Below are 24,629 nucleotides of genomic sequence, written 5' to 3' on the forward strand. Positions count from 1 at the left end.
AAGCACATGCAGAAAAATCCTCTATATACTGTTAAAAAAATGAATGCTTTCCCTAAAACAGAAATTCTGCTAGTAAGGCAGAATTTTAAAAGCAGTAACTCAAGAGTATTCTGCTAAAAATTGATACAGTTTATCTGAAGAACAAAACCAATAAACCATACCAGATCACAAGTATCATCCCACTTTATTCTTTAAACTAACATCAACATTTGTTATCATTTTTCAAAATTAAATTCTATAATAATAATAATAAAAAAAAAATCCTCAAGAGTTTTCATCCCTTTTTCAGTTTCCTATGCACATTTTCCTGAACACAGAAAATGAGCATGTCAACTTAGGTATGGGCAGTCTCTAAATTTTTCATGCACTAACACCACTGCTAAGTTTCAGAAAAGTTTAAGGCTTTTTACAACTTAAAATATTTATCGGGATTTTAAATTTTGGAGCAACTGTGACTTAACAGCATCTAATTTAGGATAGGTCAATTCAAAATACTTCACCTACCCAAGAGGAAACATATTTGTCATTAACACTTACATACAAAAAAACAGGCTGAAAAGGAAGCTCTGACTAGCAATTAGAAATTCCAACCCAGGCAGATATGGGAGGAGACCCACATGGATCAAAACTTGTTTGACACACAGATGCCAACGACACCAATCTGACAAAAGAAAAGAAAACCCTTAACTTTTCCTTCTATTTTAATTTCTTACAGTCTAAACACAGGGCTTCTACCTACAAATATTGCCAGTTTAACTAAAGCTAGTTTAGTCTACTGTGACTTGAACGTGAAAACTTTTAAACCAATTACATCAGTTAAGTTTCCACATAAGAGTCTACTGATGCACATCTTTCACTCACACATGAAACCAGACCAATGCAAATTCCCCTGGCTTCTGTAGAAAGTCTTTTAAAACAGCATTGTTAGATGAAAAGTTGGTCTGAAAGGCTTCCAGTAAAAATAACCATATTTTAGGCTTGGAGATTAACCACCTATTAGTTTTGCAGGCATTCAAGATGCATAAATGATTACATTTCATCCTCCTCGTTCTGATTCCTCCTCCTTTTTTTCCTCTTGAAGAGTAGAAACGTGAATTTTAGAAAGAGTAAGTAACTTGACTCAAGATACATAAGGAATTCAAACTTCAACATTTGCATGCTCTGTTGCAAGCAGTCTTTACAGTGGGAAAGACTACTTTATTAAGATGGTTGAATAGAAACAGTAAACGAGGAAAACTGCAAAGTAAGACTGCTAGATCTAACGCTTTCCTGTAACTCAAAGCAGCTGGGAGAAAAGCTACGTACGTTCACTTAAGTCTACTTCCATTTTGTCCTCTGTATTGGTGTGTGATTCAAACAACTCTTGTTTTGTTCCATCCTCTTCTTCAGAATCAGTACTTTCTTCACTGTCTGTACTGCCCGAACTTAAAATACAAAGAGATAGTTTACATTCAGTATTTAGTATCAGACCCTGGGCACAATGAAATACTGGCAAGTTTGAGGCTAAAGAGAATTACAACAGCTATCATTTCTGATAGATTAACTGAGGTGTAATTTGTTAGCTGTTAGCATTCCCTGCATTTCTCCCAAAACCCCCAGGGTTTAAGGTTTTTCACTTAATCATGTAAAGAGGCTATCTTTTTCCTCCATTTGCATTTAAAAGACAAAGATTGGTTTTACTCCTGTCATGCACAAGGGAGCAGAAAAGGCAAGTAAAGAATCAGATCTGTGTACAGAGATTGTTGGCCTATTTGGTTTCTACACACTAAATGGAAATGCTGAAATACAAAACTCTTCAACACCAATCTAACAAGATATAACTTGATTTATTTTAAAAATCTAACAACAAATCTAACAAATCTATTTTAAAATCTCCCAAACTGTATTCCAGTCCATCCTCTTTAACTTCATATATACTTTAAACCCTAGGGGCATCTCTCCCTTCCTGGTGAGTGCAACTAACACAAAAAGCAAGGTAACATGAGAAGGTAAGGATGTCCTTGAAACACATCACATTAAGTAACCATGACACCATCAGACAAAATAATTGATTTTGTACAGAATATATTAGCAACTTGCATTTCAAAGGCCGCAAGGGAAGAAGAGATTGGGTTTGTGACTCAAGCCACAAGAAGGTCAGAAAAGCCAAGACTACCCTAGGACAAAATTCAGTAGATATCAAGGGAGGCTGCACAGCCCTGAGAGTTTTGGGGATCAGATGCTCCTTCCCCTCAATGTAGCTTCCTATGCAGTTTTGTCCACAACCACACTGGTACTGTAGAGAGGAAGGACAGCAACATCTACAGAGGTGTCTAGCGGGACTGCATTGTGCAAGGCAAGAAAGGCTAAGCAGGTTTAAAAGCAGAGGGAAAGAATAAGAAGCAAGAAAAAACAAGCTACAAAAGCTGAAGTGCAGGAAGAGCTGAGTAGGCAGGGCAGCTGCTGGCATCTTCTGCAAATTATGGCTGGGAGACGGCCAGTAGAGCCGTCACTATTCATTTCTCCACAGAATGGAAATAGCTAGTTATGCTGGACAGCCTGTGCTAACAGTCAGCCTGAACCAAAAGACATGCTCAGTATTGAGGGCTCACTATACTGCCATTCGAATGAAAAACATTTCTTACCTGGAACGCCTCTGGGATTCTGGTGTAAATGCAATATGTTTTTCTTCCCAAATGTCTTCTTCATCAGAGCCACCATCATCAAACTGCTGTATCCGCTCCTTACAGCATGCCTCAAACAAGGCTATATTGCCCTAAATACAGCAAAAATTATAAAATCTGTATTTATGATTAATCATTCTGCTCCCATTAGTAAACATTTTGGAAATATATGACTATTCAGAAGAGAATCTTAAACTATGGGGGGGGGGACGACAGGGACGGGGACGGACACAAACAACATTTCTCTAAAAGCAGCAGAAAATCCGAATGTCTTAACAACTTAAAGCTTGTCAAGAAAACACTCAGTGGTGTTTGTTTTACTGAGCTAATAACAAGTTGAGTGGACCATCAAAGAACAGCTAGGAGTTTCGATCATGTTTAAGAACGGCGTGCACAAATGACTTTGAACAGCTTTTCAGACAACCAGACCACCAAGTACTCCAGCGTTATTTTCTGTAGTGGAGTTCATTTCAGCTCAACTGACAAACAACATCTAGGGTTAAAGTCTCTGGCCTTACTTTCCTGTCACCACAATCTCACCGCAAGACTGAAATAGCTTCTACTGATAAAACACAAGTGTGCAACACGCACAAATCAGATGCAAGCTTGTTCTTGAACCTGGCCATACAAATTAGAAACAATTCTGTTTAATACTGATCACAAGGAACAATAATCATGTCTTCCAATTAGAAAATCTCATGACACAGGAACAAGGTAGGGTAGTTATTTTTCAAAGATTACACATCAAAGGAGTAAATATAACAACCAGCACCAAAACTCTGAGGTCACACCGAAGTTTAAAAGACAGTAATTTTTCTGACAGTACAGGAACACATACTTACACTTTCATTTGTATTGAGGGTAAAGTTGATGTCTGAAACCCGATCAAAAGAAACGCTACAAAAAAAGCAGATGCATGCAATAAGACAAGATGTTGTATTATGACATCAAAGACATTTCATTTCTCTTAGATGTCTCATTTTCCAATAATCTAAAAACATAAGATTAAAACCAAAGTAGTTTCCAACATAAAACAGTCAAATTCCACATTGAGGAGGCCTGGCATTCATGTGATTTTTGTAACTGTGAAATTTTTTTTAAACAAAAATACAAAACAATGTCATCTCTACCCTATAGTTGGTAGTGAAGATGCAACAAGCCTAAGCAAGCATAACTGAAATGATATAGGCAAGTATCAAACACTGTACTGTTATGCACTGGCGAAAAAAAATGTAGGCCTAGAGAATGCCTAATATGACTATGGTCTACCAAGAGACAGCTCAAAATCATGCAAAGATCTGCATTAGCAGTTCTTATACCTTCTAACCAATTTCAACACTCTACAGAAGGACCTTCTCAACAGGAAGAAAGTGAAAAATGTAATATCAACTTCTGTTTCCTAAACAAAAAAATGAATCTTTTTTTTAAACCAATCACTGAAGTTTTTTTCCAAACTGAAAACTAAGTATTAGGCTTTACACATCTTCACATATTAAGTTATTGAGCAGTTTCACTAAAGTAATTACAAACATGTCTTTGACTAAAAATAGCATTAGGCAAACCAAATCTTTAGGGGAAGCAAAAAGAAACAGAGAAGAAGATGGGAAATACTACCAGACTTTCAGAAGAGTTAATATATTCTTCCTCTAGCCACATATAGCAGTGCATTCAGCAGAGCAGTACTACTCTTCCTCTAATCCTCATTGCATTACAAAGTAGGGAACAAGGTAAGTGGTCTAAAGGAACATAAGTTTGAAGTGTAACTGAATTACTGAAGTAACCATCTAAATTACTGTACAACAGTAGGCAGGTAATTTAAGCTGTAATTGATTCTTGCACAAAAGGCATAACTTTAAAGTAACTTTATCTACAGCTTAATTCAACTCATGAGTACATCATCAGTATACCTATTACAAATCTCAAGAGATCTGCTTACACAAGTAGTCATCTTCTTTCCACCAAGACCATATACTACCAAAGGCATGATCTTAAAGGAATTCCAAGTCCTATCCTTGCCAAAATCCACTTGCTTCTAACGAAGTTAAAGACTATCCTGAGTGGCTTCCTCTCCCACCATATCTTAATCTATAATCTCAGCATATTACGTGGTATAAAAAGGCAGCAATGCTTCTTAGACAGCATATGCAAGCTTCAGTCAACCATCACTTACTGAACATCTTACAGAAGAGCACTGAGACATTTTATTGTATTTTACCCTTCTAGAAGCCATCTTCAAGTAATGCTTTTTACTCTCATCTGCATGTTCTTGCATCCCAAGCCATGAATTCTTACCAGTGTCAAGATCAACTTTATTTTCAGCAAGAACCCCTATTCTTTCTTTTTCCCATTATGGCATCAGTTTACTTAGAACTGAAGAAAGAGATCAGTTTTTCTGGGGGGTGGGTGTTGGGTTTTGTTTTTTTTTTTTTTTACCTGACCCCATGATTGTTCTCATTTCCTCATCACTTACCATATTTGTAGAAATGAGTCTTAACTGCCTTGACCTTGAAAACAAAGGTAGATTTACCATGCCCTTCCTTACTGTCCCCTACAGAAAAGTACACTCACAGATGTGTTATTCCTGTCATCTTTTCCAGGAAAGCTTAAAAGTAGAGCTATTCATCTGATCTGGTACGTAGATCCAGCGGGGGCGAGGGGAAAATCACTTTGAGGCACAGAGAAAGTGAAAGTGCCCCCAACAATGCCATATCATTGCCTAGACATAGCTTTAAAAAGCAGAGTTACAATTTAGTTATTTATTCACAAGCACTCTGTTCTCATGCTGGCACAACCAGAACATTAGAAATGGAATATAAGCTGTGGCTTTCCTCTGTAAACTGTTCAGGGAGGCTTCTATCAATGAACACAGACGATACAAAAAAACAGGACTGATTGGCAACTGCCTCACATCAGTAAAGGCTTATATTTATCATCAGCAAAACCACAGCCAAATACACAATAAGAAAGGAAGCTCCCGAGACTACAATCAAAGCCAGTATAATGTTATATACTCACTTGCCAATGTCATCTTGATCAGCAAACTTCTCATCGTTGAAGCCAAACTGGTCAATAAAATTGGACGTCATTTGTTGCATCTGATAATCAGAAAAGGCCTGGCAACCCCAGGACCAATGACAGTGATATAATGATTCTAATAATACTCTAAATCCTATTTGCCCATTTTGCTCCAAAGAAATAAAAGTCTCTCTAATCTAAACATAAAGGGCAGGAAAAGGATTTGTCTTAACCTTTGAATTTTAAATGGTAACACTGACTACACACCTACTAACATTTACTGACTTTAAAGCCAGTCTAATAGCAGCTCTCAATAAGAAAGTTAAATCTCTAGTTTAACCACGTATTAATCAGCACCTTTCCAAATGCACCCCAAAGAAACAGTGAAACAACACAGTATACTAGAAAAAAAAGCTATCTTTGCTCAAAATAACATGTAAGAACCAGAAAAGTACATTATATACAGATACTAAAACACAGTTGCATATTTATCATATAGTTAGCACTAGAAATATCAGTCTCAGGCACACACACCAGCAGCGTCTAACCAACATCTCAATGCAGTGTCACTGACTCAACTGTGCTTTTTTTTTTTTTCTTCTTTTTTAGATTTAAAGATGCCAGTGTCAACTGCCAGCAGGCGGGTATATACACATTAAGGTACACATGGGCATCTTCTCTTATCCATAACAATAGTTTTTGTCCCTTATTTCCCTGGACCATAATTATCACACATTCTCTAGGGACTTTTAACAGTGTTATTTCCATGTGTAAAGTAAGCCAATGCTAAGATATTCTATGAAATACAGCTGTCACATCAACTCTCTTGGTCTCTTGCCCAGGTGGCTAAAGGGACACAGTACACAGACAAAACCTTTGAAGAAGGTGGTCAAGCTGACCAAAGTGAATATGGAAAGAAAACAAGAGAATGGTCAAAAAAGAAGCAAGTTTGGATTAAGGCATTATGAAAACTGGAAGAAAAAGAAAGGAGATACAGAAGGATGACATACAGCAAGACACTATCAGGGCTGGGAGTGGGTCTGAAAAACATTCATGACTGGTAGGGTCATCACGCTAAGCAAGGCCAAAGCAAGACCTCTTCTACGTTTTGATCCTAAATTTTAAGATCCGACAGTTAGTTCTGAAGAACTTCAGGATTTGATACTAACACAATCAGTATATCAACATTACACAGGTAGACAATCAATTACTGGCTGTCCTCCCTATAAAATAATTACTCTGCTTTACACTGGTTACTGAGCTCTCCATTCCTGTAAAGTATTTTCACTACTATGGGTATTAAAAAACACATGTAACCGAAAGCAATTAGCGAATTACCTCCATGGGAAGAAAAAAACCCCAAAGAAGTTAAACAGACTTGTTCTGTTTACGAAAGGTACAACCATTAAGACCACCACTCACCAGGATAAACAGAAAAATTAAGACATGAGGTTTATGACATCAGCTAGTTATGAAACTAGTGTGAAATCTTATCACTACATCAAAATTGTCTACAACAAGTATATAAAAATGCAGTTATAAACTGCTAGTGTATCTCAGACCCTAGACAGCTCTATCCTGTTCTCCAATATATTTTCAGTATGCTTTAGAGACAAAAAGTGGTACTAAGCTGGTGGAGAACAGAACAATGCTTTCCTGGAGTAAAAGCTTCCAGAGCCACAGCAAGAGAGTACGTTAAATACTGCTGGCACGAGAAACCTTACAACCCAGAACTAGGTGACACAACACTTCTTCAAAAATGTCAGTTATGAAGTGTTATTCAGAAACTTATATAAAAAGTTTATATAAACTGAGAAAAAGGGGGAAAAAAAAGAAACCTTCCCTTCTGGAACAAAGGGTCTTAATTGGAAAACAGTATTTAACTAGATTTTGATGCCAGAAGAAAGAAGTCATAGCAAATATAATTCTGCACAGGCTGAAGTTGAATTTGACAAAAATAAACCAAAAATTAATAGGTCCCTTGGTATTTTCCTCCCTTATCCAATTCCTAATGGGTCCGCTTGAATTCTGGAAATTTACCTCCTGTTTCCTCCTTTAACTATTGGTCTAGAATAGGGTATTCTAGCTTAAGTCAGACACACCTTTATGAATGAATTTGTGCAGCTGAAGAATGCTTTAAGTAATTTCAATACACTTCCCATCAGTGATTTATCTTGTCTAGTATCATGCTTTCCTCACGAGACCACTTTAGAAAGTATATTTCACTAGCTTAGCTTAGGGAAAAAAAAAAAGACTAAGAAAATGGTGATGAAGTTGAAAGAAATAGCACTGGACCACCCACGTATTTCCAGACCAACTATCTGGGACTGCTTGGATTGCCTAGGCACAGCAGGTCACTAAGGGGATGCATGAAAAGCACAGAGATATTTGAAGATCTTGCTTTCTCACTAGAGCTGCTACAGATAGCACCCAACTTACCAAGTTTGTATTCAGGTGCACCTTATATGCACAAAAATCACATGCACCAGATTCTTAAAATTTGAGCCACCACCCACAATTCAAACTTAGACAAGTAATTACTTATTATAACAACTACATAAGATGCATAAAGTACCAAAGCCAGTCTTAGACTAGGTAGTTACTACATAGCTGTGAGTGTGAGCTGAAAGATTTTGGTTAGTAATGTGTTCCATATAAGGAATCTATCGGCAGTCTTGTGCCACATGGCTCCCACTCTTTCACCATCAGTGAAAGAATTGAAAGATATGCATATTGCAGATAGGACAGTACTATTATAGAAATGTCATCATTCTTCATCAAAATGCCACCAATGTTCTCCATAATCACTCATCGCAAAAATACTCTAATACCATAACCATAGTAAACACTGTATCATTATCAATTAGTCAGCTATGAAAGCATTAAAACTTCAAGGTGGACACAGCTTTGACTTAAGCTTTCAGTCTGGTTGATCTGAAAATTCCCTAGGCATTCTAAAATTTTTTTTTTTCATTAAACCAAAGATGAAATTATCTTTGAAACACTCACAAATGAATTGTCAAAAGCATATAGTGAATTTAAAAATAAGTGATTAAGTTCATTGGAAATTTAGTTCAGGAAGATTTGGCTACATACACTTGCCAGGTATCAATGGCCTATAAAGTTAAAAGCATTCTTGCTGCTAGATACAACCTGTCACAGTAGCATACTTCGCTCTTCATTTGTATTGCTGTGACAGCTGCAGAGTTTAGTATTTTGGCAAAACCTAAAAACGTTTAACAATGAATAGCCAATCGTCCTTGTTTCCTCATCAAAATAAGGGTCGACATTAAAAAAAAAAAATCTATTAGCAAAACCAAACAAAAACCCGTATTCACTTTTATAGCAATTCACACTTGCCAGAAAACACAATTAGAAGCCACCATTTCAAACTTCTACATCTAAGTAATAACTAAAGTTAATATAGAGACTGTGTTCAACTTAGCCAGACGGCTGGCACATAAAATGTGTTCTTAGGCATAATGAGTAGAAATCTGCATACACAGCATGATCAAAGACTAAAAACCAGAAGGCACACCAAGAGAGTGACTTGTGTTGAAAACCATACCTCTGGGTTTGACAAACCACAGTTGTGCGCACGCACACATGCCCAAGTTTTATTTTAAACTTCCTAGATTTGTATTTGCTTGTGATAGAAGTTCCACTGCTTTTTTTAAAACATTTTTACAGAAAAAGCAACTTACACTGTTAAAAGAATTCAACTCACCTGCTGCAAAGAAGAATCCTGTGAGAAGCCAGTTTCTTTAAAGTCAATTTCATCATCACTGGAAGAATGAATGTGGCAGGTAGTAACCTATACAAAGGAATTTAGTCATTTGCATAGCATATGACAGCCAGTCAAGTATACTCACACTACCTGGCTGAATCTTCAGTTTCATATCAAAACAAGAAACAAACTGAATTATTTTTAGTTTTCCCAACTGCTATACCACATAAAACAGTCCCTGAAGTATTTCTATAGCATTAATACATACATGAGGATTAGATACCAAAAAAGCCAAAACTTTTGACTACTTCAGAATGACTATTTAACATAAAAAAGCCAGTCCTACAGCTGACAGTTATCTAAAACAAAATGAGACAAAACTTGCATCTTGTCTTTGTACTGCACAAAATATATTGAACAGCACATGAATTAATAGTCACCGAAATGCTAGATTATATACAGAGATCCTCCTCCTTTCCTATATATAAAATACATAAAAATTAAAGGGAAACTGTCTTGCATATCTACACTATTTACAAAAAGACAAAAGAATTAAACTTCAGAAATTCATAACCAATGTGTACTTGCAGAAACGAACATGGAGCTGTTGCCACAGCAACCACTGTTTTAAACATTACCCTTGAAATTAGAGATTTTTTTGATGATCTGACACAGAACTAGTGGGAATAGTTTGTTCAGTGACACTGCTATCTAAGCAACATGTTCTTGGAAGTACTCATCTTCAATCAGAACAGCACTCCAAAAGTAATTTTAGCTGGGACAGCAATTATCTAAAGTAACAGTAGTGACAGCTGACCCTTAAGACATACTCCATGAAGGATCACTAGTATAAAGCAATCTACAGATGACAAAATTTATACTGCACTATAATATATTGCATTTTTCTACAAACCCCTAGAACTCCATGTTACAGATTCTCAAGTTAAGTCAGGTGGTTCATGGATTCCTTATTTTTGAAGAAAATACAAGTTTATACAAAAGGAGTACTGAAACACATACAAGGCTTCATACAAGACAGACACCTTTCTATGCTTCCACAAATATCACAGGACAGTGCTAGTCAGGACACATGTACAAGAGAAAATGAAGTTATTAGTTGAAGTATATTCTGCTTTTATGCATTTTCCTCTGTCAGTATAACACTTATTTAAAAAAAAAATAATTGGGAGTGCTTTATTCTTACACATCTACCATTCAGCCCTGCACTGCAATTTGCATACTAGAAGTACCCTGACTTCAAGTCAGTGAATTTCTGAAGGAAACCCGACCTATCAACACTAAAACTGTCAATAAGTGGGAAGAATAGGAATGCACCAAGTGATCTCTGGACTTCTTGTGTCTGAAGAAGAACTGTTATATCAAATGACAGACCAAGTCTATTGAAGGTTAGTGCTCAGTGTATATTTATGAAAATATTCTTGCAAAGTCTGCACACTTCAAGGTAATTATATGGCATTTCATACCACAACCTGAGCTGCCCTATAAACCACCCCCCTCATGTGGGCAGTTTTTGAGAGGACAAAAGTTAACGTATCTGCTCCTTCTACAACTGCAATTTGTTGGGGGAAAAGACACACAAACCCAAGTAAGAAGTTGTTTATTTAGTTTTAGTTACTACTAATGAACAAGTTAATCCCCAGTATAAATCCTGCCCTTACTGCTGTAACAGAAAGGAGCTCAGGACTCTTAGCTAGACATAGTGTCTTCTTCCCCAAACTCTCCCTTTGGGAACCAGCAGGACATAAGGCTTAAGATACATGAGTTACTTCTCTTGTTTTCTGACAGTTGCTTTAGTTGAAGCATAAACCTGGAAGAAGAAACTAGTATTACTCCACCCTAATAAATAAATGGCAGAATTATGCCAGGGAAGGGAGTGGGAATGACCACTGCAAATTCCAGCAATTAATTCTTTACTTAAGCAAGCTCCTTACTGTTCAGACCAGTTGCTTTCTAACACACAGCACAGGCACTTTTCACAATAACTCATTCTAATGTGTGGCATTTTTTCCCTCATTTCCTGGTAATACTGAGAAGTACTTCCCTTAAGAGAAAGGAACTATATGGTGATTAAGGCAACCACGAACAATTTGTCCTGTAGACATATTTTTAGGCTTAGGGGAGGTATATTCTCCTCACCTAGTCTAAGCACACCTAATGAACATTCAATGTCATGACTAATATTGGAAGGATGCCAAAGAGACACATCTGAAGTTATACAAAGTCTCTTGTACAAACCTAGTATTACAAATTGTATAGCATTCTTCACTGTGCCAGCATCATTAATGCACCCTGTCAAAAGTGAAAATGAACAATTACTCCACATTTGTTTAAACTTCAGCTAGGTAAGTGTAAGTAGGTAAGCTTAGTGAAGTACTGCCTACCTTCTACCAGAAGGACAATTAGCAGTGGAAAAACAAAAATAAGCTTCATATAAAGTCTGTAAAGTGTTTTGGGGAAACTCTGAGATAGTGCTGCTACACGCTCACTTCTAAGTCTGCAGTTACTGTTGTTTTAGAAAATGTAACAAGAACTTGTTTGAAAGACAGAGAAGCCTATAGAGGGAGAAAGAAAATGAAAGGGGTGAAGTGTTGATAGATTTACAATCAACATCCCTGATGTAAAACAACTGAAAAAGAATAGTCTTATAGCTGCAGAAGCAGTTCATTATGCATGGGACCCCAGGACCACATACCTTGTTCCATTATAGTAAAAGAGCTCTCTTTGTTGAGCACCAAATGACTGAAGCATTCAAAGTACTCACAAGATCAGTTATTTCCATAGCCTTCACACAGCGAACTTACTTACATACTTTTTAATGAACTTCACATCATAAAAGTATGCATACACAAAGATCAGATCATCTGATCTTAGTAAATCCAGTAAGTTGACTGAAGAAGATCAAGTATAACAGTAAACCACAGCTCTGTCATTGAGGTCATGAACTGTGTGCTTAACTATTATATCACCCATGACTAGGTTCTGTTCAACAGCTTGCTTAGGACAGGAAAACCTTGAAGTAAGTAAGTAACCTTACCAAGTAACTAAGTCTATTCATCTACCCAGGAATGAATACAAAGCTAACCCACAGAAAATTAAGAAAGGTGTGCTTAAGATCTTGCTCTGGGGACATTGAAAATCTGCACTTTAAATCAGGTATATAATTTCTCAGGTATAAACACTAGTTCTGATAAGCTGTTGTTTTAACCCAGGATCCTTTCATCAACTTACAGAAGAGCTCAAACACTCAGACATACCAGGTTGTCCAGGTTTATAGATGAAGAGGACAAGTCTATGGAGAGCAAAGCACAGATCAAAAGCATGGGTATTAGGGGACAGTATGACTGGGAAGAAATACCATGGGGCTGTGCTTTCAGGATACACCCATACAATAACTATAACTTAAACTTGACTAAGTAAAACAACAAGCTGAGTTTTCTGTAAGATCTGTCTTTTAATATCTCCTGCACCATTGCAGGAGTACTGCCCATTACTGCTTATCTTTGAACTACATGCTAATCCAAAGCTCATGAGAATTGATCACACAAGCAGAAACAAAGCCTATAACTTTAGAAATTCAAAGACACAGTATTTTCCAGATGGCATTTTAGATACAAGAATTTGTTTTAATGCTTCGTATTTCTATTCAACTGAATATTGTGGAGTTTAGAGATATGTTTTAAATGAGGTTTTACTGTTGTTACATCAAGTATGTCCAAGTAAATGATTACATATCTAAAGAGCTAATTACAATGTTATTAATTATAAATCAGCTTAAAATTCTGCCTCTCTAGAGGACTTTTCTCTTAGCCTTGACCAAGAAGTAGTTTCTAACAAGAGGAAAATATCATTATTCTACAAGCACTATGAACTTCTTTGCATTCACAGGCTCATGGAAAAAATACGATGTGTACATCATTTGGTCCTGTGCACAAGTTTCAGATTAATTTCCTATTGCTTCTACTGCCATACACATCATGTTAGCATTATGTTCCAGCTGCTGTATTATGTTAAAATAGCAAATCTAACAGTCTATTAGTCTTATAGCCCAATTAACATGGCACCAGCACAAGTTAATGAAGCCACATGCAAAGCACTGCATCCCTGGAGAAGTCAAGTATATTAAAATTCATTAATTGGTCTGCTGCCATTGGAAACAGCCTCTGCTTATTAAAGTCTCCAAGTGATTACTCTTAAACTATGTTTAACATGATTACACAAAACCTCTTTGTACTTCTACTTAAGTTTAGCTTTTTTCTAAAAGTGTAATCACTGCTGCTGTGTGCAGAAGAAATTTGACAGGTGCACAACAAAAGTATGCAAAGTTACTTGACTTAAGCAAGGTCAGTAACATACGCAGTGGGACACAGGTAGCATTTTTCCATTAAACTTACATAGGCTCATTTACATACTGTAGATAAAGCAATTAACACCAGCTCCTGCAGTTTTAGTTTGTACTCTTCAAGCAGACAGGAGCTTTCAACGACACTAACTTGAAGCTGTAAAGAAATCTTCCTTCTTGGCAACTGTCTGGGATGAGCTATACAAAATGAGCTACTGCAAGATGCCCGTGCAAAATATTAATGGTACGGCTTTAGCTGAAAAGTAAACTAAAGAGTTATCAGTTCCACAGCTCAGCAACTAGATGTACTTCTTGACACAAGTACATGGTAGTTGGGAAGATTGGTTGTGCTGCTAACAAAAAGAAACTGGGGCCCAAGTAAACAGCAGCAATTTTGATACCTTACCCATCACTACTTACCAGGTCCACTGTGTTCCTCTTGTTAGTTTCTCCTAAAGAGCTTGTGCAGAATGTCTCCCATCGCTCTCTGACCTCCTCTGGAAGCTCTAGCGTAGGAAACAGGAAAAAACCCAATTTGATACTATCGACAATGGAGCATCACTTAATTTTTAATTGTTCTCTTCTGCTCTACCACAAATACTGCAAAGAACATATATATCCTCCTAAATCCATACGGATTACTCCATCTAGCAAACAAGTCCAAATTAAGCAGATCAGCATCTCTTTGCATTTATTTCAGAGAACTTTGATACTGTTTGGGGAAAAAGACTTAAGCATATGTTTACGGATGGCTGGTTTTAAATTGAATGCATCAGAAATAATCAGTATTTTCTTCTTTTATCCAACAGCCGGCTTTTAATTTAAGCTTGATTCATTTCCTCAAAATTTGATAATGAAAGCCATGAAGACAAACTTAAGACCATTAACGTTACCTTTAATGAACTGTTGGACTAGTGTACTGTTTGGCCCCTTATCTGTACTATGCACAATACAGTTTGCTATCCTTGTCAGGTGACCCATATAGCCATGCCGTCTTCCTCCTTCAGCCCTACAAGAGACAAAAGGAATTCAACTGCCCACACTCAGAGCAACTATTATTTGTTACAAAACTCTTCCAGAGTCAAGAAGTTACACAAGACAAATAGCATAACGGTTCTTAAGCAGAAGAGTTGCATCCTGAAACCAAAGGTTCACAAAAGTACTCAAGAATTTAAGATACCAACTCGTTTGACTACACTGAGACAGTTTAGAAGACTTAAAAAGCGTGTAAACTACCAAGAAGGAAGTGCACAGTATCCGAACAGATTAATTCTCCTTTCACTTTTCTGTGCGTAGAAAGAAAAGTATACAGCATTATCGAGATACTGACAAAATTAACAATGGATCCACAGTTTTTAGGGAATTTCTGTTGCTGAGAGTATTTTTCAAAACCCCAATACACTGAACATTCTCTCACACCTTTGAGTCGCTGATCAAAAGAGAAAAAATTCTTAAATCCTAAGTGTGCTCTAGCACTGCAGAGTTTCTTAACATGACCTTTAGCATACAGAGCTGGAATGGTATGACCAACTGAAATTTAAGTTAGGATCGTTGCTTTCCTGAAGTTTAGGAATGACATTTAAGTGCATACCGAAGATACAATTACAAGGTGGTTCAAATATTTTTTTTTTAATGTGACAAAACTCCGTTGTAGAAACAGGAATTACCAGGTTCTGGAGTAGTGCTTTGAGTAGCTATCACCAGCTAGAACCATTCTGTATCTGACCAAAGAGCTACAAGTGAGAGCTCCAACTTGGACTGAATTTCTAGCATTTAGCTGCAAGCTAACCAGACATTTGCTGTGACAGCTTTTTAAGGTTTTGTGCTTTTTAAATGAAAAATCAAGACAGACCCACTCAATTGGCTAGACAAACCTCCTATGAAGTTGACTGAAATCTTTGTAAAGTGACAGCAGTTCAGGAAGTAATTTATGTTACACAAACACACATCACATCACTTGATTTTTCCACCATCATCATCTAACACAATGTAACTGAAATTATGTTATGCCAGTGCAAGATATCATGAATGAAACAGTATCACACTGTTTACAGGAACAACTTGAGAGAGAGATTCCTGTCTAATTTTGACTGCTTAGGTAACAAGCACACTCAAAACAAGCAACACGTCATGATGGCAAACATTAGAATTTCTAATGCAGGATATGCCATAGAGTGCTTGTATTTGACAAAGTGGACTGACTTGTCATTGCCAAGCCAAAAAGTCTACAATACAATTGTACCTTCTGCTAGCAAATGCTTATTAATCCCAGTGAATCAAACGGCTTTTTACTATGTCAAATTTTCACCAGCAGAAAGCAGTCACCCTCAAGCTTCTAGAGCTGCTCGAAACAACATTAACTGACAGAATACAAAAGCATAAAAAAAAAAATCCATTTCCTGAAGCAGCTAAGCTAAAAATACCTTTAGATTATCTTAAGGACTTATGTTTTATATTTGGAGTCATACCTGTACAAAATTGGATAAAAGCGTGAATTACTAACAACAGTCTGCTTGTTTCTCACGAATAAAAATCAATTCTTTCCAGATAAAAGCACAATCTGAGGTTTACAACAATATTTTCCACATTAGTATTTGCAAACATGAGACTAAATATTTAATTAATTCATCCATATGGTAAGCACCAGATCAAGAACATTCTTATCCAATCAAAGAATAGTTTTAGGCTGGATCTATGGAAATAACTTTCCATACTTCTCTCCTACGAGAGTCTAATTGCTGATAAAGTGGGCAATTCTCTGTAACCTCAGGACAATATGATATGAAATAGAAGACATTTGGGAGTGCATGTTTTCTACGGTTAATTTAAGTCACATTCCTTTTCTTTGTACCACCCTTTTCAACTACTTCAACATCCTTATTTTCAGGTCAGTTACATTAGCCATATGTTTACCACCTGATTCACATCAAATAGGAAGAGGAATATTTGGGGGAGTAGAACTGTTTCAAATAATACACCAGCACACCAGCAACACTATCCCAGTCAGTTAATTCAGTATTTTGACAAGTTAGAGCTAACATTTACTGTTCAGCATCTCCTGAGCCAAACTTATGAGGCTTCAGAGAGCTGTTTTACTCCCTCAGGTGAAGATTGAGGTTTTTGTCTGAAACTGTGTTCATAGCAGGAGAAAGTGTTAGCTACTTCAAACTTCCATCCTTTCCACAAACACTTTTAGAAGTTAATCCATTGCTGAGGACTTGGGTTTTCCTACTTAGGAGTCCGTCGCTCCCCAATATGTAATATGCTTTGATGTGTTTATAAATAATCTTAAATTGCTTACTGGAGAAAAGTATTTCCTGTCCTCTCAAAACTTATGGTATGTTTCTGTACTTGAAGATCGGTAGACTTTAAAGATCATAGTAATATCTTATACATGGCAAGAATAAAAAACTATTGTATTCTCAAACGGTCATGGGAAAAAGCATTAGAATGCTACCAAAAAGTAGTATGAGAGAAAGCTTTAATCCAAATATTAACATATGAGTGTTTTTGGAACTGGCCAGATCAGTTATGAATTGGTCATACATTCATTTCACAATTCAAGTCCTATGTAGAAAATTGCAGGGAATTAGAAAACCAGTTACTCACTGTTTCTTCTCATTCATCTCCCACGCTTCAAGTATTCGTTCTATTAATTGGCACTTAAGGAAGAGCTATCAAAAAAGCAAAATATGCTTAGTAGCAGTAAAGTAGAACACTATTATACATTATACAGTTCATTTTAACAAATACTAAAGTCTTACAAGACACCTAATTTCAGGTTGAGGATAAATACTTTCATTAAGGGTTTAAAGTTCAGAAGCAGCAGTCAGACCCAACCACAAGCCTAAAAGCTAAACCTACGTTAATTCTACTTCTCTTTATAGCTGCTGAGTTGTAGTAGCATAAAGCTATTGAAATAGCAATTTTAATTCTTAAAAGTAAGAGGAACTTTTCTTTCAAGGAAAATAAATACTTGCAGCTCTGTACACATGCTCACTTCAGGGCAGCAAAAATCTACTCTATGGCACTTTCAGGTTTAACACCCTGAACTGACATTTTAAGAAAAAACAGGAAAATATTCCTGTTCGTTCCACACATAAATAAAGTAAAACTGGGGTATATTTTTGTTTAAGAGTAACTGCTACAATAGGCTGGAGACAGAAAAATTCAAGAGATTCCCAAAACCCCACAACTTACATGTTTCAGTAAGAGATTGTCCCCAGTGGAATCCTGATCTGTAATTGTGCCATTTTCTGTACTTTCAAGAGGACTTGCAAGAATCAATGCAATACAGATTTCTACTTGAGTATGCAAGAAGTTATTCCATGTATACTTAAAGAACATGTCCTGAAAAAAAAATTCAACGAGGTTTACACAGACCAAGGTCTTTTTGTTAAACGTAACCAATAGTCTGAACCCAGCAAGTCATTTGAATGACTACACTGGAACAAATTCTTTAAGTTTTAGAGTAAGTATTATTGTGCAAGAGAAAATTTGTGACCTACAAAAAAGTTAATCCTTGTGCTTGCCATTATCTGAACACAAGGACTATCATACCGAATCAGAGCAAAAACTCAACTGTAAGTGGATTTATCCTGGGGGTAACCAATAATACACTTTCAGAGAACAAAGACAGGGAGGAGTGACACTCCCCACTTATATTCTTTCTGCTAGCTGCAGCCCAGAAGGTCCCAGAGTCAGAAGTGTTATGACCTCAGTAGCCCTTGACAGCTTGCTTTGAGTTCACTTAAACTTCTAGCATCTACCATGCCGTTTATAATGTGCTCCTCACTTCAGTGAGATTCCTTACAAAATCATATCTACCTGTTTTGAAGCTGTCATCTAATTTTATTCTTCCATTACAGAAGGCTACCTCAGATAATCTAGATGCAGTTTAAGATTATTAAACACCTTACACAAGACAGAAATACTGAGGTTGAGATACAGTAAACAGAGTTCATTTAGTCATGTTCCTGGTTCGCCACATTATTTCTCTTAAACATAGGAAATTTTTTCAAGCTTTATGTCCAGTTATTTTAGACTACTTCTTACTGCAAAAGTCAAATAATTGCTGTCACTGGTAAAGTAAAATTAATTATGGAAATATGTGCAGTGATTAGAACAGTATTAAACAATTTAAGTCTCATTCAAAATACAGCTGAAGATCTCCAACTTTCCTTCAGTCCTCCTAAACTAGTGACATCATCCCATAAAGATATGCTACTGGAACTAGACAATTACTTTTCCTAACAGTCAAGTCTGCACAGTAAAGCACGTACTGTTTCAGCAAACAGCATGAAGCACCAAGAAGTTTATATGGCTATAATTACTTTATCCTTACGCAAAACCTGCAACAGAAAAGCATGTTCAAACCTCACTGAATTTAGTTTACAAAATAATCTACTTATAAGAACATGCACATGTTCATAGCATGTACATTCCCTTAGACAACCCATCTAGGAAAAACTTCAGTTACAGTGAAGTTAACTATTTGTATACAAGTTAACACCTGTCTGCAAACCCAAGTTTTGCAGAGAAATTGAGACGAAGACATTACAGCCATAGCTGTATTAAGGAAAAAGGGATTTTAGACTAAACCAATTCAGGGCAGAGAAAAATATTTGCATTTTAAGTTTGCAACTGCCTGCTTAGAAGCAGAAGTTTACATATTGTTTTCAGAAACTGTAGTATAAGTTCTAGCATGTTTTGCTAGTTATTTTTTAACTGATTCCACCATTTAAACTTTTTGGTTAACCTAAACACAAAGAACATGTCCTGCTGTAGTTGAATTATGAGATAGGAAGCACTAAAAGTACACATTCCACATTAGCAAAAAGCAGTGAGTTAACTGACTGAAAGTTTGCTGTACAACATCTTGCTTTCAGAGGTTTGAAGGCATGTGAGCTACCAAGAATAACTGTCTCTTTACAGGACAGTGCTGAGATACCATTTGGTGTGCCATATATTATTAAGAGAGGAAAAGGTGTTTTGAGGGAACAACTTAGGAAAAGAATGAAAACAGCAGGGAAGACTTGAACACGGCTGAAAACTTGAGAACATACAGATGAAAAAAGAAGCTTAAGAAAACCACTATATATTTATGAAGGTGTAGAGAACAAGAATCATTCAAGTGATCAGAGGAAAATGCTGAGTTCAGACAGATGAATTTAACAGTAAAATCCAATATTAAAAAAGTTCTTAAACAGTGCAATAGAAGCCATAACACAAACAGGCTGAAAAGTTAGGCTGGAACACTTACTACAAATTAATCTGCAGTGACAGAAAAAAGACAAGATCTTAACAGCAATCCATAAAAATAAAGGCAGCAGCATAAAATTCTTACCAGTATTACTCCTATGCTGTTAAGCTCTATAAGCTCCTGATTCACACTGCTTGTATTTGTCTGTAAAAGGCTAGATATTAATCTAATCACATTTAAACGCGTGTTTCCCACAGGTGGGTCCAATACACCCCAGGTTGTCTTCATGACAGTTTTCTGAATAAGAAAAGGGTACATACATAAAACCCATTAAAATATCTTTAAAAAACCAGCTCATCATTACTATGCACAATGACAGGGTAGTGCTTAAAAATATATACAATCAGGCCTTCAGCAACAGTCTTGCCTTCACCCTGCAAAAAAAGCAATTTTTAGTTCTGAACACTATAGCTTATTTTAAGTCCATAGACAGGAAGCACTAAGAACAGCCACATGAAACCAATGACATTGTAAAAACTGATTCTAAACGACAGACAGGATCTCAAAGTAGATGCATTCTACCCACCCTTGAAAGGAATTAGGAGATACTTCCCAGACAATGCTTCTCACTGGTTAGTCCATGTACAACTATAGTCTACATTGCTACAACATACCCAGGTAGGTGGACAGTCCCTAAGTATATTAAATGCCTCAACAATGCTAACTTCATATACTTGAAAACAATTTCATATAAGCAACAAGCTTCTCTGGTGTCTTATTCTGATGTTACACATGAAAAAAGCTCCATCTGTAGTCTTTGAAAGAGTTACTTGCAACACAGCAAGAATCTCTTTCCATGCACTAATGGGTCCTTGTTATTACAATCATAAGCTTCAGGGTTCTTACATTGAAATTTAGCTGGTTAACAAACCAGAACTGTTGTCACATAACTAAATGCCAGCCAATAAGAAAAAGCTGGTATTAACTACCATTAAAAGCTAAAAATCTAGTAGCAAATATGCAACGAGCAGGGGAATTCACAATAAAAACGTCTTCCTATCTTAAGGCACAAACACATTTTGACAAGGAGACCACCACTGCCTTCTGTAACACTGGATGACATTTTTGCCTGACCAGCGCCACCCTTGCATCAGAAAAAAGATGACTGACATCCTGCTAGTTCATTTAGTCCATTCCTTACATAGGAAAAAAAACTAAGGATGCTCATTTAACTAGTGCTCAGAATAAGCAACAGATTCAATAACTTCACTAGATGACTTATTCAAATGCTAAGTATGTCCAACCATCAGAAAACTTCAGTATCTTACGTGACCCTGCTTTTACTGTAATATAGACCTGTATCTTGCCATGTTGTTGCAACAAAGACAAGACAGTTTCTGTGCATTTTAATACCTCTTCTGCGTTTGGAAATCTTGAGGTCTCATCTTCTCCAGGCTAAAATAAACTTTAACTCTACCTTGACCCCCCCATCTGGTATTTTATACACCTCTGGTCTTTGTTTTCACTTTGGCCCACAGGTCCTTCTCTTTTATGGACTGTGGCACCCAGTTCATGGTGCAGTGCTCCAGCTGAAATTCTGCCAGTGAAAATTTGGGTGGAAAAATACAAAAGGATCATAGGTAAACCCCTATTTATACATCTTGTATTTATCTTTTGCAACAGCATGACATAGATAAGTTGCTTAAATCAAAGAATTTAACGCACGTGGAGTACAGGGTGCATGCCATGGCCTGGTCTACTTGTGTCCTGGGCAAGTCTAGAGGAACTGTGCAGGCCTCGCATGGGCAATGCCAAAGTTCCAAACAACTGAAGCATCCATAGTCCGTATTTCCTATCCAGATAGGATTTCCAAGCAGAAAACAGGACCCACCTTGAGAACATATAGCAAACCTCTTTTCATTGCTTTCAGAAACTAACTGCTTCAAGGCTATTCTGCCAATTTCAATTAGCACAACATGTTGGCTCAGAGACAACAATAATGAACAGCAAAGCTCACAACAGGTTGGGAAGAAGCCTGGGCACTTGCCCAAAAGTTGTAAAACTGGGTTTTGTTTGCTGCCTAAAATACAGTCACACAGTGACAGTCTTGTTTCAATTAATTTGGTAACACAAGGTTTCACTTACTTTTGGAGGCTCAAGTAGGAGTTCATGAAAGGATGAAAGTCGTGCTTTTATGGCTTCTAAAACGCTTTTGTTGACAGAATATGTTGAATTGCTTATGCCTGGAGGACAGATCTCTATATGGCCTTCAAATCTAAAACACACACAAGTAAAATCTGATACTTAATATCAAAACTAGTTGTAAAACATGTTTAAGATATGATTTTGAGAGTGTCACAGTTCTGAAGGCATGTGAAAAGAATGAAGAGGCAAGTAAAAACAAGGTTTTATATACAAATATAAATTAAGTGTGAAGTAATGGTTGAACAAGGTTTTTCCGAACACTGGCTCTAGTATTTTTAGGTTTATTGTGCTTGAAATCTCCAATATAGTTTTGAGAGTAAACATTACAGCTGTTCTTTTTCCTCTTTTGAGGCAGATAAAGAGCTTCACTCATCTATCCTGAACAGCATAAACAAGTTGAATGTACCATAGAGATCTGTTCAGCAGTTTCTCAAAGTAAAGTTATAATAAAATTCCGCGTAACTTTTTAAAAAGTCAATACCACTCACTGCACTGTACATATTTACTCTATCCCTTGTATCCAGAAACAAACTGATGAAGTGTAATTAGTCTGATCTGTGAAGTGGCACTTAAACTAGCTTCCAGAAAGAACTGCAGAAAGACCAGTCATTTGGTGAAAGTGTAGTAATGCCAACCACCTTGCTCTTTTACTTGTTCATCTACAACAGGCTACAAAATCGGTTCAGTTGTAAGTACATGGAAGACACTTGCTATTGCTGAACAGTAGTTCAGTTAAATTATGCAGGCATAATTTAAGCAAAATAAGAAGACTTACGTCTGTCGTCTTGTCTCAAGTAAGGTCAATAGTATTTGGATTGCACTGACTATTGCAGATTCATTTTTTTCTTTATGAAAAATATTAGACAGCAGCTGCTCTATGATTTCTTGTCTGAAAAGAAGAACACTGGCATCAGATACAACACTACTTCAGGATACACCTGTCAACAGAAGTAGCTACACAGATGACAGGTAGCCAAGAAAATTCACCTGGAAATCACAGCTTGCCATTTCTAGAGGTTTTCAAGGTCAAAAGTTGAAAACTATGTTTTTTATGAACTGAAAATAAAACCAGAAATTTAGCAAAACAACTTACTTCTCTAGACTTGCAAGCAGTGGGTCTGGTTCTGAACTGTTCTGTACTTGTAACATCTGGTCTCTGCTTAGACGAATAATTTCACAGAGTGACTGTGATGCATTTGAATGCCTCTGGAACAGAAAAACATAGCTTTTCACTATAAGAGTAATAACATGCTGGACTGTAATTCTTCAGTTAAAAAAGGCAAAAGTTTCAACTTGGACAAGAGTCTCTCCTACCCAAGAAACATTCAGGCAATAGTTTTATGCCATAACTAAATATTAACAACACAAAAAAACCTTGAGCATGAGGCAAGAAACTACTTCCAATATTAAGGTGGCAAAACATTAGAGTTGAATCTTTAAACAACACTGAGTATGCATAAGGCTTTGACCTGGATCTGATAAGGGGTGGGGTGAACCACACACCTTCCCTCAAATGACCACACTTAAAATACTGCAATCAGCTTACTCAAAAAAAACCAAGCACAAAACAGTAAAACTGAAAGTTCTAACACTACGTTGTACAGCAACTTGCTGAACATAGACCCAGAAGAGTGTCAGACCAATACTTACATCTTCATCCTGAGATGGATGTACAATTTCCACAAGCCGCTGGATAATTCTCTCCTCGTTGAGCCACTGTAAAAGTGCTTATGGGTGTTAGTAAGAATGTTATCCAAGTGAATGAATTAAAATTAACAAAATTAAAAGTAGTCATTTGACAACTGCCATGAGTCATACTGTCAATATTTCTAAACAAGTACTAACAATACTTCAGAAAAAAAGGAAAAAAGTAAAGTTAGTGTTTCTGAGCAACTGTAAAGAAGAAAGCCTTGGGTATAATTCTTAAATAAACTTCTGATGCCAGAAAAAAAAGTGTTCAGTAAGGTCCAAAACATTTTTAAAACTGCATCTGGCAGTTTTAAGGTAGATATTAAAAACCAGGGGAAGAGACCAGCCACTCAGGTTCTAAGTTGTCCCCACCAGCGCTTTGGCTCCACTGGAAAAGTATTGGCAGCTCCAAGCAAAAAAATCCCCACATATTTAATTTCAGCACAGTTAAGAAATAAACTTAGTAAAATCACCAGAAGATAAGCCATCTTACATTTTACATATCAGACAAAAGTCCTTTGAGACATTTTACTTACATTTAACACTTCTTGCCGGGGCTGTGGTGGTTCTATGCAAGTCAGCAGCCTGAGCAACAAGTCCATGATAGCAGAGGTCCCTATGTGCTTAATAATGAGGTCTACAAAATCATGTTTTCTCTTTAAAAAATCCACAATCTAGAAATTAAAAAGAAGTAAGCTTACACTTGCTTATCTGTATTTTACATGGTAAATTACACCAAGCAGTTTTAGTTTCTCTCTCCTACCAAAG

General features: G+C 36.7%; 1 protein-coding gene across 7 annotated transcripts in view; it reads right to left on the reverse strand.

Moving 5' to 3' along the window:
• The window catches only part of LOC128152299 (serine/threonine-protein phosphatase 6 regulatory subunit 3), a 42,150-nt gene that overhangs the window by 12,258 nt on the left and 5,263 nt on the right, over positions 1-24,629 (reverse strand). For 4 of the 7 annotated variants that reach the window (XR_008238592.1, XR_008238593.1, XM_052810397.1 and 1 more), the window contains exons 4-18: positions 24,398-24,535; positions 23,823-23,888; positions 23,266-23,378; positions 22,948-23,061; positions 22,113-22,242; positions 20,112-20,264; positions 17,966-18,115; positions 17,375-17,439; positions 14,659-14,774; positions 14,186-14,271; positions 9,406-9,492; positions 5,679-5,776; positions 3,506-3,560; positions 2,625-2,755; positions 1,306-1,424 (exon numbers count right to left, since the gene is read on the reverse strand). Coding sequence is in view for 4 of the 7 variants with exons in the window: in XM_052810397.1 (XP_052666357.1) it covers positions 1,306-1,424; positions 2,625-2,755; positions 3,506-3,560; positions 5,679-5,776; positions 9,406-9,492; positions 14,186-14,271; positions 14,659-14,774; positions 17,375-17,439; positions 17,966-18,115; positions 20,112-20,264; positions 22,113-22,242; positions 22,948-23,061; positions 23,266-23,378; positions 23,823-23,888; positions 24,398-24,535 (1,621 nt within the window). In the remaining 3 variants the exon portion in view is untranslated. Of the gene's footprint in view, positions 1-537; positions 662-1,305; positions 1,425-2,624; positions 2,756-3,505; positions 3,561-5,678; positions 5,777-9,405; positions 9,493-14,185; positions 14,272-14,658; positions 14,775-17,374; positions 17,440-17,965; positions 18,116-20,111; positions 20,265-22,112; positions 22,243-22,947; positions 23,062-23,265; positions 23,379-23,822; positions 23,889-24,397; positions 24,536-24,629 lie in introns of all 7 variants that reach the window. The other 3 variants (XM_052810399.1, XM_052810400.1, XR_008238594.1) reach the window with 2 other exon arrangements.

Source organism: Harpia harpyja, chromosome 16 (assembly GCF_026419915.1).
Source record: "Harpia harpyja isolate bHarHar1 chromosome 16, bHarHar1 primary haplotype, whole genome shotgun sequence".
NCBI lineage: Eukaryota > Metazoa > Chordata > Aves > Accipitriformes > Accipitridae > Harpia > Harpia harpyja.